Raw genomic sequence first — 14,456 nt, 5'->3', positions numbered from 1 at the left:
CAATGTAAAAAAAACACTTATAACTGTGCACAGTTAAATGCACCCTAAGTCTCACGGCAAAATATTGTTCAATCGAAATACTTGATTAGTCCTTATTTTATTTTGTGTTGGGGTGTCAACAACATGGCAGTGTAGTTGTAGGTAATTTAGATATTGGAATTTTAACAAATGACCAACTTTTGTTATTTATTAAGTGAATCTAGTGTTGAAGCACCACATCATGATTTATTTCCAAATACAATACAACTTTTTTCCAATACAATGTTATTTGCTATCCAGCACATTTTGTGGGCTATAGCTGCACGGGTTCGCACAACATCTATTTTCAGTAGTGGATGTAGCAAATAGTAGGCTCTGACTTTGGCCCCCCTTGCTGAACTGATTTGACTGGGGATTGTCTGGGGCCCTTGCACACTTTATACCTCCCTATGTCCACCCCTGTCAGTCACAAACTCGTTCAATTTTTCCACTATTCATTCAGCAAGAGAACTATAGTAGGTACAGAATTCATTGAGACATCAGAAACATCTCTAATTTAGGAGCACACATGACATTTTTAGTAGCTCAAACACATATGAGATTTTGAGCTACTTTTGAACAACCCTATGGGCAGAGATAGTAATGTTAGAATAGGGCCCTAAGCAAGGTAGCATCTTTGACCCTTTCAATCGACAATAATAAGAACTGCAAAAGGCCCCACCAAACCCTACATATTTGCATTGTCTTTGCTGGTATGGTCTCACAAGCAAGCTCAAAGCTGTCCACTGGCTTCTTGTCTGTGCTCTGGTTTCCAGTCGGACTGTATTGGTTTAAATTCCAGCTCCTCTACTATCTGACCCGAAATAGGACTTAACCTAAAAATTTGGGACCAATCAATCCATTTGTTTATATGTAGATTTAGATACATACAAGTTCCAAAAAAAATGTTCCTGGTGGTAATATAAAGGATGCCAGAGTTGCACTGGCATAGTACTAACCAACAGGCTACATTGTTTCTCAATTGTATTAACTAGTAGCTGATGACAGATTACAAGATTCACTGTCCAATCCAAGAGTGAGCTAAGACCAAAGTCTTCTCCCACATGGAGAGAGGTGTACGGAGAAATGTCTCAAATTATGGATCCACAGCTGTGAAGGAATATGCTGCAAATCGATGTGAGTGGAAATTTAATAACCTTTGTGGAATGAGAAGCATTTTTAAGGTTTCGGAATGAGCATATTAACAAGTGTGATACGTGCTTCAAACATCTGGGCACCTCTGAAGGCAAAGACCTTCTGCCAAAATTCTCTCACATTTACTCTGGTTTAGGTGCCAAAAGCTGAAAGTATTAATATCAAAGAAGGAACTGAGTTCCATTATAAAGCGTGCTTTTTCTTTAAAGTGGGGAGCTGGTCAGTTGGCCAATTAAAGGTATACTCTTGGGGCAGTTTCTACCTATAAGTGGCGTAAAAGAACCACTTGCCACCCGTTGCCTGCTGTCAGAGATGAGCTAAGCTGCCTTCAGCTCTGCACAGTCATCCGTCTGCCTTGAGGCTCCCAATCTACTCTCTGATGTGGCTTCTTAAAGGATGAGCTCCACGGAACAAGAGACAATGGTGGATCAGCATGGGAAGGTATGGGAAGCCATTGCTGGAGCCTGGATGGAGACAGAACAGTCAAGGCATTTAGGAGTAGTGCTGTCCATGGCTGGTTGCCTAGAGTACTGATTCTAAGTTCTCCCACCCGGTTGGGAGTTCTTGTTCTATACTTTGTTGCTGTGGCTGAAGGTGTCTTGCTGGCTCAGGTTGGAGTCATTGGGCAAAGGACGGTTGTTGCCCGGAGTGTCACAGAAAAAAATGGTCAGATATGTCCCTGTGTATTTCAGTCAAAATTCAAAAAGAAGCCTTGAGTTCAACACAGTGAGTCTGATATATCAAAGCTCTCCAAAAGTGGAGAAGATAGACTAACAAAGGAGAACCAAGAAGAGTCACAACAAGAAAGGAGACAATCTCTTCAACATGAACCAAATCTTTAACTCAAAGAGGTTATGCCATTGGAAGATTTCCATCACCCATTGCTCTTGGTCACCAAATGGGGACCAGGACAAAGAAAGGGGATTGAATCTGCTCCAGGCAAAGATGCCTCAACCTTTTCTTATCTTATCCAAAAATAAAAAATGCCCTGTGTCTTGGCTTGACTTTAAACTCATTTATAAGCCATAAGTAGCACATTTCATGGACTTTTAGGTCTCTGTTTTCACCAAGAATAAGCCATATTTCTTCTTTACATAAAGACACATCTAACAAAATAGAACCTCAGACCTCCATCCACTATGGAGCCCATTGACCTTCACAAATAGTATATCCAGGAACTTACGAATGACAATATCTTAATGTGATTTGATTTGTGTAGGGACTCTTGCCATGGCACTCTACACCTGATTGTGTTTCAGGAGAGCGTCACAACACCTGAAAGCACTAAGATACTTAGCAAATCATATAAATTGGAAAATGGTACAAGCAGACGGAAAGTCTGGTACGACAGACCCAATGTTGATGGTGCACAACGATCACAACTTCAGGCCCACCTGCAGCTGATTAGCAGAACTCCATACAAAATATACAACGCTTTTACCGTCATGCCCCATGAGAAAGGCTTTTGGTGGACCTAAAGTGTTCAGATTAAATAGGGTTCAGGTTCATCTGTGTATACCTGGTCCATTACTTCCTTCACCTCTGGATAAATTGTAACATGTGGGATCCGGCAAGGCTGCAATGGCCATGTCTACACCCAAAGCTCGCCACCTGGAAACAATTTACTTTGTGTAAATGGCGACAAATGCGTCACTTATATTTTCTGTCCGTGATAAAGAATTATCTGTGTATACATTGTTATTCTCAAAGATGTTATCCAGAAATGTTCCTGTATTTACAGGCTTTCATAGTGTATGCTTAGCCAGTATTTGTAATATTGGATGAGAATATAGTGAGTGGTTGAAACTGCTGTTTGGGGGGACATTCTGCTCTCTTGCTTATCTCAGTGCCCATTAAATGGCAAATCGTAAAGTTAACAGCTTTTACTTGAAGACAGAGGTGTTCTCCGGACTTTGGAGAGATTTTCTCTCGCTTTTTGGCGCATCTGCAAGACAGGGAGCAATGGAAATCTTCCCAAAGAGGAATAGACAGGCAAGGAAAAAAACAACTAATTTACTCCAGTAATTCTTTGCTGCACATTTTTCACCAAATCGTATCCTTTGCCTCGCCTGCACATTCTGCCCCCATTGTATCCACTTCCCTAATATAACCCCCAACTATTTTCTTGCACATACTGCCCCATTTTACCCTCCACCTTCTTCTCCCACATATACTACCCCAGCTTTATCCACTACACTCGGGAAAGATTGTGGTGGATAATGCTGGGGTGGTATGTGCAGGAAAAGAGTGGGGGGTATGATAGGGAAGTATGTAAGTGCTGAAGTGGAGTGTGGTGGAAACATGTTGTGTGCACATACTACCCCATTATACCCTTCACACCCCTCTCACGCACATACTGCCCCCATTAAATTCATCATAACTCTTTTCAGCAAATACTGCCGCTTCATACCCTCTACCTTCCTCTCCTGCATTTGCCGTCCCATTATATCCACCACAGTTCTCTTCAGCACATACTGCCCTATCCTACCCCCACACTCTTTTCCTGCACATACTGTCCAATTTTACGTTTCACATTCCTATCTTGCACATACTATCCTCGTTATATTCAGCAAATTTCTGTTCATATCCTCCACACGCCTCTCCTGCACATGGTACCCCATTTATTTTCATCACACTCATCCGGAGCACATACTGCCCCATCATACCTTCCACACTCTTTTCTGCACATACTGCCCCCCCCCCCCATTTGTACCCCTCACTTCTTTCCTGCACATACTTCTCCTGATCATCCTCTCCACATTAATTTCCTGCATTACCTTTTGTGGTCCTCTCCTCTGCACTTTTTTGCACAGATTGCTCTATTCTTTATTTTTTTTAACTTAAAACTTTTTTTAATTTCTTTCACTTTTTTGTGAAACTTTTATTTTAAAAATTAAACTTTAATATATGGCGCCTCTGCTATGGAATTGTGTCTGCTAAGTAGTAGGCTATATATAAGACCCAGAATGAACTCTGTACTTGTTGACAGCTCCTGCAGATAGAAAACACAGAGAGGTTCCATAATGGAGTGCGAGAGGGTGTCTCCTTCCAACTACGCCTTCAGGGATGTGTGTAATCATACCTTACAGGACACAACACAGGCTATGCACACCATAGCGGTAAACCAACTTTCCAAAGCTTTTTGAAGCAAACCTTGAAATGACCACCAGCTTGTTGGGGGCAATGCATTACAGGCAAAGCTTTACTGGTTCTTTTTCAACAGTTGCAGCAAATTTTTTTGGCTCAATGGAGATAATGCCTCCCACTGCAAAGGTAAAATGATAACTTAGGTCTGAGAGTAAAGCTGCGTACACAAGTTGAATAATTATCCTTGGAAACAAATGACAAGCGACCGGCGAACGACCAATTGGCCAAAAATCGTTCTAAAAAAAGGTGACCAACGACACCGACGACACCTTTACATGTCACTTTGTACATCGTTCAAACGATTGTATCTAGCGTGTGTACAGTATTGGTGGATTATATTTGAACAATCGTATCATTACAGCATGTACAGAATTGTGCACAATACGATCATTCAAGTATAATCGCGCATAATTGTTTATCGGTTGTAATCGTTCGTTTTCTAACGATAATTATTGGAAGTTTGTACTGAGCTTAACATAACAAGGACTTTCCTCCTTCAGGCCTCTCTTTGTGGCCCATGCAATGGAGGACCAGTAGATCCTAATATAGTGAGGACTCTGAGGGCCAACCAATAGCATTGACTGGTCAGATGGTGGGGATGCAAGGGGTAAGATCAGTAAAATGTCCCCAATGTACCCCTATACCTAAAGTTCTACTTTTTAGGTTTGTATGATCAGACAATGCCCCTTTGCAATATCACATCTTAGCTGATTGATCACTTGGGGTTTCTGGCTGCATGAGCCATGGAAAGCCAGCATTTTAGGCCCGCGTCATCCTGGCACAGCCAATCAAGATGAACGAATATCATCAGGGAGAAAAATAAGAGAAGGGAGATGATAATGGCTGGTGCTGAAACAGGCCAGGTTAGTCAGCCGGGTTTAGTTACGCTTTACCTTTGCAGTGCGTGGATTGCCCAATGGCAAAGATTTATTTTTCCTGGCGTTCCCCAACACTAAACTTCCCTTATTTACTCCATTTTTATCTATTACATGTACAATTAAACATTATTGCATTTAGCAACTGCAGTGGCATCCTACCCCAACCGCCTGTGCCAATTGGTTCACACCAGCATTTGGGAGAAGATTTGAGCCTGTGCAGACCTTTGCGGTCAACTGCAGGACTAAAAAAAAGTTTCACTTTCAGGGTCACCAAGTGAAAATAAAGTAGAACAAATTCCTTAAAAATAAAACAAATGCAGCCATCACAGCCAAGGACTGGTAAGGCACAACATATCCATTTATTCCTTGGTTTTAAATCTGTTTTAATACCTCTGAAATGCTTTAGAATAAAAGTGTTTATTTCTTTGTTAATTCTTTTTTTTCCAGATGTTCTACTGGCCGATGGCATTTTTCATCCCTCCGTCAGTGTTCGCCGTTCATCTCCAGTTCAATCTCCTCTACCAGTTCTGGATACACACCGAGGTGAGCGCCATTCTTTATCCGTTCTTCGCCTCGGGCACTGTCCTGGAAATTTCGGGGTAGGACCTGATTTATGGCGTATGAGAAATCTTTGTCTGACTCCCTTAAAGAGAAACATCTGTGGGGTTTTGCTCCTTTTACTGAATATATTGCTAAGTTTATAAGGAACAATGAGCCCAGTTGGTCTGAATTAGATAACATTCTTTTGTTAAATCTGTCTAATATCAAACTCTTTCCTTTTTGGCGGAACATGTGTCTGTATCTTGTAACCGCTGAGACCCTGATAGGAGAAAACATTTCCAATGGCTTTCCTGCCAAGAGTTAAAATAGAAAACTAAGCAGGGCAGGACTGGGCTGATAAATGAAACCAATAGATATGTTTGATATCTATCAGGTAATTCGGATTATTTTTTACATCATTCATAAATAAATGTAATGGTGCTGGGTGCGGCTCATAAAGAATATTATGTTCTGCGTTAAGAAATCAATTTTATCTGGAAGGATCTGAATTCTATAAGATACCCCAAGGGTCCAAAAAGCAATATATAGCCAAAACTTATTTTACAACATTTTTGGATAGAATAGGAAAGGGTTAAATTAAAGAGTTTTCATTAGTTCCTGCCATGGCCATGGAGTTGCAATGGAAGTGGTTGGGAACTGCTAGGGAAAATCCTCTTTTGGGCAGTTGTATAGGTATCCCCATTGGAAGGTTTCTCCTTATTTAATCTCCAAAATTGTGGAATTTTTAATTATTTTCCCTTTAGGTTACAGTTCAAGGCAAATCGAATGAGTGAAAATCAGCTAATGATTAAAACCCATCAAATAGCTAATAACTAAAACTCATATGTTAAGGCGGCGCCCCCTAGCAGATGGCACGAAATTACCTGGGGTGTGGAATCTGGTCACCTGGTCTTCACCAGAGCACTCAGCAAGGGGTGATGGGTCAGTGACCCTAGGAGTCAGGGGACTACTATTTTACAAAAGGCAGAACATCAGGTGGCAGTCTCCAGGCTCCCCCTATCAGGGGCAAGTAGGACAGAGCACTTTAGTGTAGGAACAGCCAGGGTTCAGGTTCCAGAGTCGGGCAGATGGCGGGCAATAATCGTAGTCAGAACAGACCAATGACAGAGCAAGAGAGTCAGGATCAAGCCAGGGTTGGTATCCAGGTCAAACAAGCAGAATATCGCTGGGCAAGTAGCTGAAAACAATCTAAGTATCCATCAACCTGAGCTTGGAACAAGGGGGGTTTAAATAGGGCTGGCAGCCAATAGCAGAACAGGGTTGAATCCAGGAAGCAATCTGCTCATTGGCTGCAGCACTCCAAAGTGCCTGTGCAAGGGATGCCGAAAAAGGTGGAAACTTCACGGCTAAAGGGAGACTGGGGATGCTGAAGGTTGCTGAACCTAGGATCTACAGATACAATGGTAACAAAATCCAGCCCTTTATTACTTTATGTGGCTTTAGCATTCAGCATATGGCCTCTTGGATCAATTATCTGGTCCTCCACTGAGCCTTGGGCTTCCTTCCAAGGGCCCTGATGTCACCTCTTTGTCTTGTAGCAATGTAGGGGCCGGTGGAGGAAACTGCGGAGTCTATACAGGAGGACCTATGGAGTTGGTGTCAAAACACATCATAGTTTTTCCTAATGGGAAGGTACAGACCAAACAGCTGGTTGATGGTCATCAGGAGGCAAGGCTGCTCTTGGGACCCCCAACCAATAACAATGCTTACTGTATATAGTGGTAAGTGTTCTTGATTGGTGCAACCCTACAGATGACTAGTAAATTTCAGCAAACTTTTGCTGCAGGTGAATCATCCAAGTGCATGTGTTTTAAATGACTGTGACTGATTCACCACCAGTGAATGTCAGGTGAAAATCATGTTGTCTTCTTCCAATAGATATTAGTATTTGTACTCTGCTGTGCTTTCCTATATGTAAAGCACAGTTTGATGGGTCACATTTATAAAACATACCATTAATCCCGTGTCACCAACGTGTTTTGTCAAATAATAAAACTATCTAAAAATTTACTGTGCATCAACAAAGCTGTTAATGTAGCAGAAAATCCCCTTTGGTGTTGCCATCTCTCCGGCTTCTTGTAGTCTCCCCCCTTCAGAGCTTTGTATTATCCTAACATGGCCGGCTCGCTGAAAGCGTTTCATTTCCAATCTCCAAATATTTTCCTTTTTCACCATAGCATGGAAATTTGGCAAACTGCACGCTACGCGCTCACTGAAGTGTGAAACGGCCTCATCAGATAGGAAAACAGTTGGCGCTGCATAAACAGTGTTTATCTCCAGGATTGCAGAGCGCGGGGCTGGGGAGATGGCCATTAATCCGTGTTTGTTCCTCCAGTGACCCCCATGGAGGCCATACTGAGAAAACATGGCGGCCTTTGTCCATCTGTGTAAATACGTAGAAATGTCGGCTTGTGATGGATTCTTTTTATTATTATTTTCTTTACCTGTGAACCATAAAGCAAGCCAATACTTTGTATGTCCAGGGCAATACAACGGGTCAGCATTAACTCATTCTGAGCAGTGTGCACTTACCTTTGCAGAAGGCAATACCTGATTTTATTGGCGCTGGTCCAATCATTGTTGTCAAATGGACAAACTATAGCCTCGTGTAAGTCACAACCTAAGTGAATCGCAGCTTACAAAGATCAAAGGGGCAAATGAGAATGAGAAAAAAAGTATATACTATATAGCCTAATTCAGTCAACACCTATATGAGCTGGTTGGACATTACAATCCAAACCCCATGTGCCACACATCATGGCATCAAAACGGTAAATGGATCTGGGCAGTATTGTAGAAGTGATCAGTGTAAATGGAAAACCACCCCATTGCTCATCGGTGGCAGAAATGGCGACCCTCTTTCTCCCCCATTGTGGTTTCTGGGTTCTCCTGCACCTCCCGGGAGCCCGTGACCACTATTGGGATTGCCAATATGGAGGATGAATCAGATGCTGATGTCTCCTGCATGCAGTGAACCTGGAAGCACTCAGCCCTGAACACTTTAATGTTTTCAGCTGTCTGATGCTCCCATTTAAGCGATATATTTTTCAAGTATTTTTTGCTTGATCTGCTAAGGTGTTGAGAAAACATCATGGGTCAATAAACTCCAAAGGAAGGACCTATCACCTGCACTAAACAGGTGATTTTCCTTCTGCAAGAAAAATTCCTTATTTACACTTCCTTGTCCTCTGTCCATCATGGACTCGGCAGTTTTCATCAGATCCTCGTCTGGCTGTTGGATCATCTTGATTGGCCGAGCTGAAATAAATCCCATACCCAGGAGTTCATTGATTCTCAGCAGCCCTGGAGGTTTTAAATATTCTCCAAGCCTAAAAAAATTGATCTGACTAAGGGGGTAATGTGGAATTGCCCCCCAGCAGCCTATATGCCTGGTTCAGACAGTAATAATGGTTTATAATGTATTCAATATTACACTTCTCGTATTTTACATTTTGATCTTTTCTTACAGCTAATAAATAATCTGGGTCCCCTGGAACTGGTGCTGAACACACCAAGCCACCACAGAGTCCATCATGGTAAGCTTATCATTATGTTATGTAACATTATTATTAAACTGTAATTATATAGCACCAACATATTACCCAGCGCTGTACATTAAATAGGGGTTACAAATGACAGACAGACACAGACAGTGACACAGGAGGAGGGGAAGACCCTGCCCCAAAGAGCTTACAATCTAATAGGTGGGGGAAATAGCTCACAGTAGGAGGTAGGGGGGAAAATATAATTAGTACAGAGACCCTGTCCAGAGACAGGGAGTCAGTAATCCTAAAAAGTTTCTAAATGCCATCACTATACAAAGAAAAAGGCCAAAGATGGATTCATATAATGTGAACTCTGGGTAACGTTAAAAATGCAAAGCCCATGGAAAATACAACTTTGCCTGTAATACTCACCCACACTGTGTCCTTCTGTAATATTTTTTCGCCACTATAATGTTGCTCAATCCAGAAAATAGGGGACATACTTGCAGGTGCAGAATGTAATAAACCCGCCCCCGAGGAGTCACCTGCACACCCAGCCTGTACAGTGTAATGATGCAGTATGCATACTTAATAGTATCACATTAACCCTGACATCTGTACCACTAAGGATCGGTCTATCAGCCAGTCTATCCTAATCCAGAGACTTTTGGCAGACAGAACAGCCCTGGATCCTGACCTCCAGTGCAGTTAGGCAGTATAGTTTGGTCAAGGACCCTCCCCCGGCCTGTGATTGGAAGTTAAAGAAGTCACAGGATCTTCCGGTGCTCACTCCTCTTGTAAACACAGTTTAAATGGATATCAGTGTGAAAAACCACAGAGCTTTATGAAACTTCCAAAGCTAACACTTTATTCCTCCTGTATGTTCAGGATAGGAAGTAATGGAAGCCTCCATATTGGGGCATAAACATGAAAAATAAAAGGGATTTTTAGAAGAAATACTATGGCCAGGATAACGTAATAAATCCAAACCAGCATTTGCTGCAATATACACCTTTAGCCCAGAACCCTCCCTTGCAGTACTTTTTCCTGCCACTAGATGTCAATCTAATGATTAGCATTGGTTTTCTAGGCCCAGGTAATCCTGGACTCACCCCCAGCCTATTACAGTGAAAATAGAAGCAGTGCAATGCTGAATTCACCTTTCTGTCACTCTGCTTTCTCATTCTAACAGCATGCTCCTTGACATGAAATGATTGGCCCATGGGGCTTCTTGTTCATACCTTTCAGCCCTGCTCTACAGGGTCTATTGGGGACTGATACCAGGTTAGATTAAGGTGCTCACCTTACTTGCTTTCAATCAGCTTGAGTTAATTTATAATTCTTTTATTTCCCTAGAGTTAGGATTTTTACATCCCCCACTGTACAAATCTAAAGAAAAAAGTTTTGGCTTCAGATATCCTTTACCCCACAGCATTCCTCCCCCTGACATGGGTATGGGTAATTATACTAGCTGTATGTAGAAATTCATTTCTAATGAATATATAACTGGATTAAAGGTTTTTATATCTGCCCGGAGTTCCGCTTCACCTAAAGACGTGGTCGGGATGCCATATTTCAAGCAACAGGCTGCCTGTAATGTGATCGCAGGCTCTGTGTATAGTTCTGGGAGTGAGGAAGTCAGCCAATTACAGTAGCGAGGGGGTTTGTCAGACGTTGTGGAGCGCAGAAAAGAAATATGAACCCGGAGATTGCTGAAAATCATGGCTGGGAAGGTAATAATACATCACAAAGTGTCTTGTATAACAATTATATAAGTAATAGCAACTTTACCAAAACTGGACAAATACGGTGACGACACTCCGGGGTGATAATTCAGTGCGTCGGTTTTTAAATCTTTACTATTTTATGAAACATTCACGCTGGTAAAGAATAAAATGATGAAAATTGTTTATGTGAATTATTGTAAGCTTAGAAATGTAAAAGTCCTGCCTATAAATAGATACCATTAATGCATTGCATTTCATTTAAAGCCAAATAATACTTTCTGTGCTTCTCCCCGAAATGCGCTTCACTTTCTTAATTGCATTAGGAGTAATGGTTTTTACTATTACTGGCTGAACACTAGAGGGCAGCAGAGCGACTGCAACGTCAGCTTCCTTCCTATAAAAAAAAACTCCATGTCCCATGATGCCTTGCATTTTGTATCATGGATGAGTGTGGTCACACTTGTAGTCTCAGCTCCTTACAGCACAAGAAGGTGGCTACAAACGAAGACCCTGAGCATGAATTGTAGCCATACACATGAACAATATGCAGTTCATTGCAAATGATAGAAGGGATTGACTGAAAATGTTTAGAACAACAAGGAGAAATGGATCATTAGGACATACAACAAATATAGCAAAATATAACGAATATAACACTTTAAAGCTTTTTTCTTTGCAAGCCCCGCCCACTTTTTATACCTCTGACCTATCAAACCACTGAAGCATTCTTTTTGGACCGGTTGGGGGTAAGTGGGAGAAGTAAAGCTTTAGTATCAAAGTGAAACTAGAATAAAAGGGACTTAAAGAAGATGCGTTATCTAATAGTAAACGTTTAAGGATGTTACATTTAATGATTCATTAAAGGCTCGTGTATGTCAGGTTATAAAAGTATCAGATCCAGTTTTGATTAGATGTACAAGCTTCAGAACTTATTTTACCTTCCCCTATTGAGCTAAATGTTCCTTCATTTGTGTTTCATGTGCTTCCTCTCACAGACACTGCAGATCAAAGTGGGAGGGGTTCCCGAAATGTCAATCCAGAAATCAGTGGGTGGGACTGGGCGTGACCAGGTGCTGATTGACAAGCTACAGGCAGTAACAATACTGATAGCCACGCCCCCGTAACATTCTTTCTTTTTTACTATATTGCAAGCAGGCTCAGCCTTCATAAGAGTGGTAACTCTGCTCTGACTTCCAGATCAGTGCAGCATTGTTGTCAGGAGTTCTAGCCCTTCTAGAGTTTGCTATTATTGCATTTTTCAATACTTCTATCTGATTTCCAACTAAAAGACACACAAATTATAATAAAATTGTAACTTTTTTTTTTGGGTGAGGTTTAAAAGTTCTGCTGCAAGAATAACACAACATAAATGGTTCGGTCCAGGTTCCATTGGATGACCATTGCTGCCATTAACATCTGATGAACATTCTGTCTTTACTTATTTTGCAGGCAGGAATCCCTACTGCATCGATTCAAACTATGCCGGCACTCTCATTATATGGGACAGGATGTTCGGTAAGTCTCCACTTCCTTTCATCCATTAGACTGAAAGTGAGGAAATGTCTTGCAAAGTTTGGCAACAGTAAAACCATATTTGCTGAGCATTGAACTGTTGCGGGTGAGACTGAGCCCTGCAGATCCCCTTTAATGGTGAACCAGACAACATTTTCCCTGTAAAAGTAGCCTAAATAAGGGCTTCTGGTAATCACTATGACAGCTCTAATCACATGCCGGCCTAACTAATCAAAAATTAGGAACAATTGTATTTGACAGTTACATTATTAAAAAAACAGAGCTGCAGATTAACAGTGCTGCCTGAAGGTGGTAGTGTTCCTAAATAACATCCTTATTTATCCTGTTTATGAACACTGCCACCTTCAGGCAGCACTGTTAATCTGCAGCTCTATCTTTTTAATAATGTAACTGTCGTATACAGATGCACTACATAAAACCTGGATATTTAGATATTAATGACTTAATGAAATCTACCAAGGGGCACTGGTCATAAATGATCCAATTGGTCGGTAGCTTCCATTCTCTGTACATATTTTGCATAGTTCTCTTTAAAGCAGCCCTGAAAAAACATTCAACTTGTTTTGAAATCTCCTTTTGGATTCATCAGCTTCTTCCAAAATATTTAAATACATGGAAAAAGATTCAGTTGCGTGCGGAATCGTGTGACAGTATAAAGTACGATGCTTCGACTTTGGGTAAACAGTTCAGTTTAAAGCTACGCCGGCACAACGGATCAGTGTAGCCTAATGAATACCATTATATGAAGCACACTCCCTGTAATTAATCACCGGCCACGGGGACAATCGAGCAATAAACACACAAGCACTGCTTCAGTATAAAACATCAAAATTCAATTTCCTCTGAGGACGGACATTTTTCAAAAGGAAGAAAATTGCTGTTTTTAATTATACACCATGGAGGCAATAAGCCGTCTACTGTTTACCAAAAAAAAATATATAATTTATAATACAACTTTTTGTTTGTTTTTACAATCTTTTTCTATATGTTTAATTTAAATATTCAAATATTTTCTATATAAAAGGAATTGAAGGATGGAGATGAGAAAAATAGGAGATTTAGGGCCACCCTTTAGACTTTCTTTGGGAGTTGGAAAAACTTTCATAAGGTGTGAGCTGCTGCAGTTGTCTCCAGAATGAGGTGAGTGGGCATGGGTGGGGGTAGAGTGACACAAATTAGTGCTGTAATGGGGATGGGTAGCTATTGGCAGATATCTATAACATTAGAGGGGAAAATTATTGGGGGAAGTTGAGTTGAAGATTGAGTAGAGAAGTGTAAGTGGTGAAGTTTATGAATGGGCATGGACAGGCATTTGCAGGTAGTGGGCAGACATGTGTAATATTAGTGTTAAATAGTTGAAATGAGGGTTGGGTGGGCACAGCATGCAGTGGATATAACAAATTAGTATTCAAGTTGAAAATAACTGAAGAGATTTTAGTGGGCATGGGTAGGCAGTGGATGGAGTGACGAAGTGTTAGTGGCAAAAAAAGGAAAAGAGATGGGCATGGGCAGAAAGTGGGCACATATATGTAACATTAGCATTAAAAATCACCAAGGTGAGTTGGGTGTACACAGCATGCAGTTGATATAATGGCATGGTATTAGGGCTGGTAATCACCAGATTGATTTGGATAGCCATGGGCAGTTGATGGAGTAGAGAAGTGTTAGTGGAAAAAAAAGTACCAGAGAGAGGTGGATGGGCATGGGTAGGGAGTTGGCAGATATGTGTAACATTAGCAGTGAAAATCCCAAAAGAAATTTGGATGGGCACAGCATGCAGTAGATATATTAGCTTAGTATTGGGGTTGAAATATGCCAGAGAGATTTGGGTGGGTATGGACAGGCAGTGGATAGAAGCAGTGGCAGTGTTAGTGGTAAAACAAATTACCAGAGTGAGAGGGATAGGCATGAGCAGCTAGTGGGCAGATGTGTGTAATATTAGTGTTGGAAAT

At 41.3% G+C, this 14,456-nt stretch overlaps 1 protein-coding gene across 1 annotated transcript in view; it reads left to right on the top strand.

Moving 5' to 3' along the window:
* AGMO (alkylglycerol monooxygenase) overlaps positions 1-14,456 on the top strand; it is a 112,093-nt gene that overhangs the window by 45,800 nt on the left and 51,837 nt on the right. Inside the window, exons 5-7 of the mRNA XM_072412955.1 lie at positions 5,646-5,741; positions 9,229-9,295; positions 12,421-12,486. Coding sequence (XP_072269056.1) covers positions 5,646-5,741; positions 9,229-9,295; positions 12,421-12,486 — 229 coding nt within the window. The remainder of the gene's footprint in view (positions 1-5,645; positions 5,742-9,228; positions 9,296-12,420; positions 12,487-14,456) is intronic.

Source organism: Pyxicephalus adspersus, chromosome 5 (genome assembly GCF_032062135.1).
Source record: "Pyxicephalus adspersus chromosome 5, UCB_Pads_2.0, whole genome shotgun sequence".
In the NCBI taxonomy this organism is placed as follows: Eukaryota; Metazoa; Chordata; class Amphibia; order Anura; family Pyxicephalidae; genus Pyxicephalus; species Pyxicephalus adspersus.
Note: the sequence above shows the minus strand (reverse complement) of the source record. Positions and strands in the feature narration are given on the sequence as shown.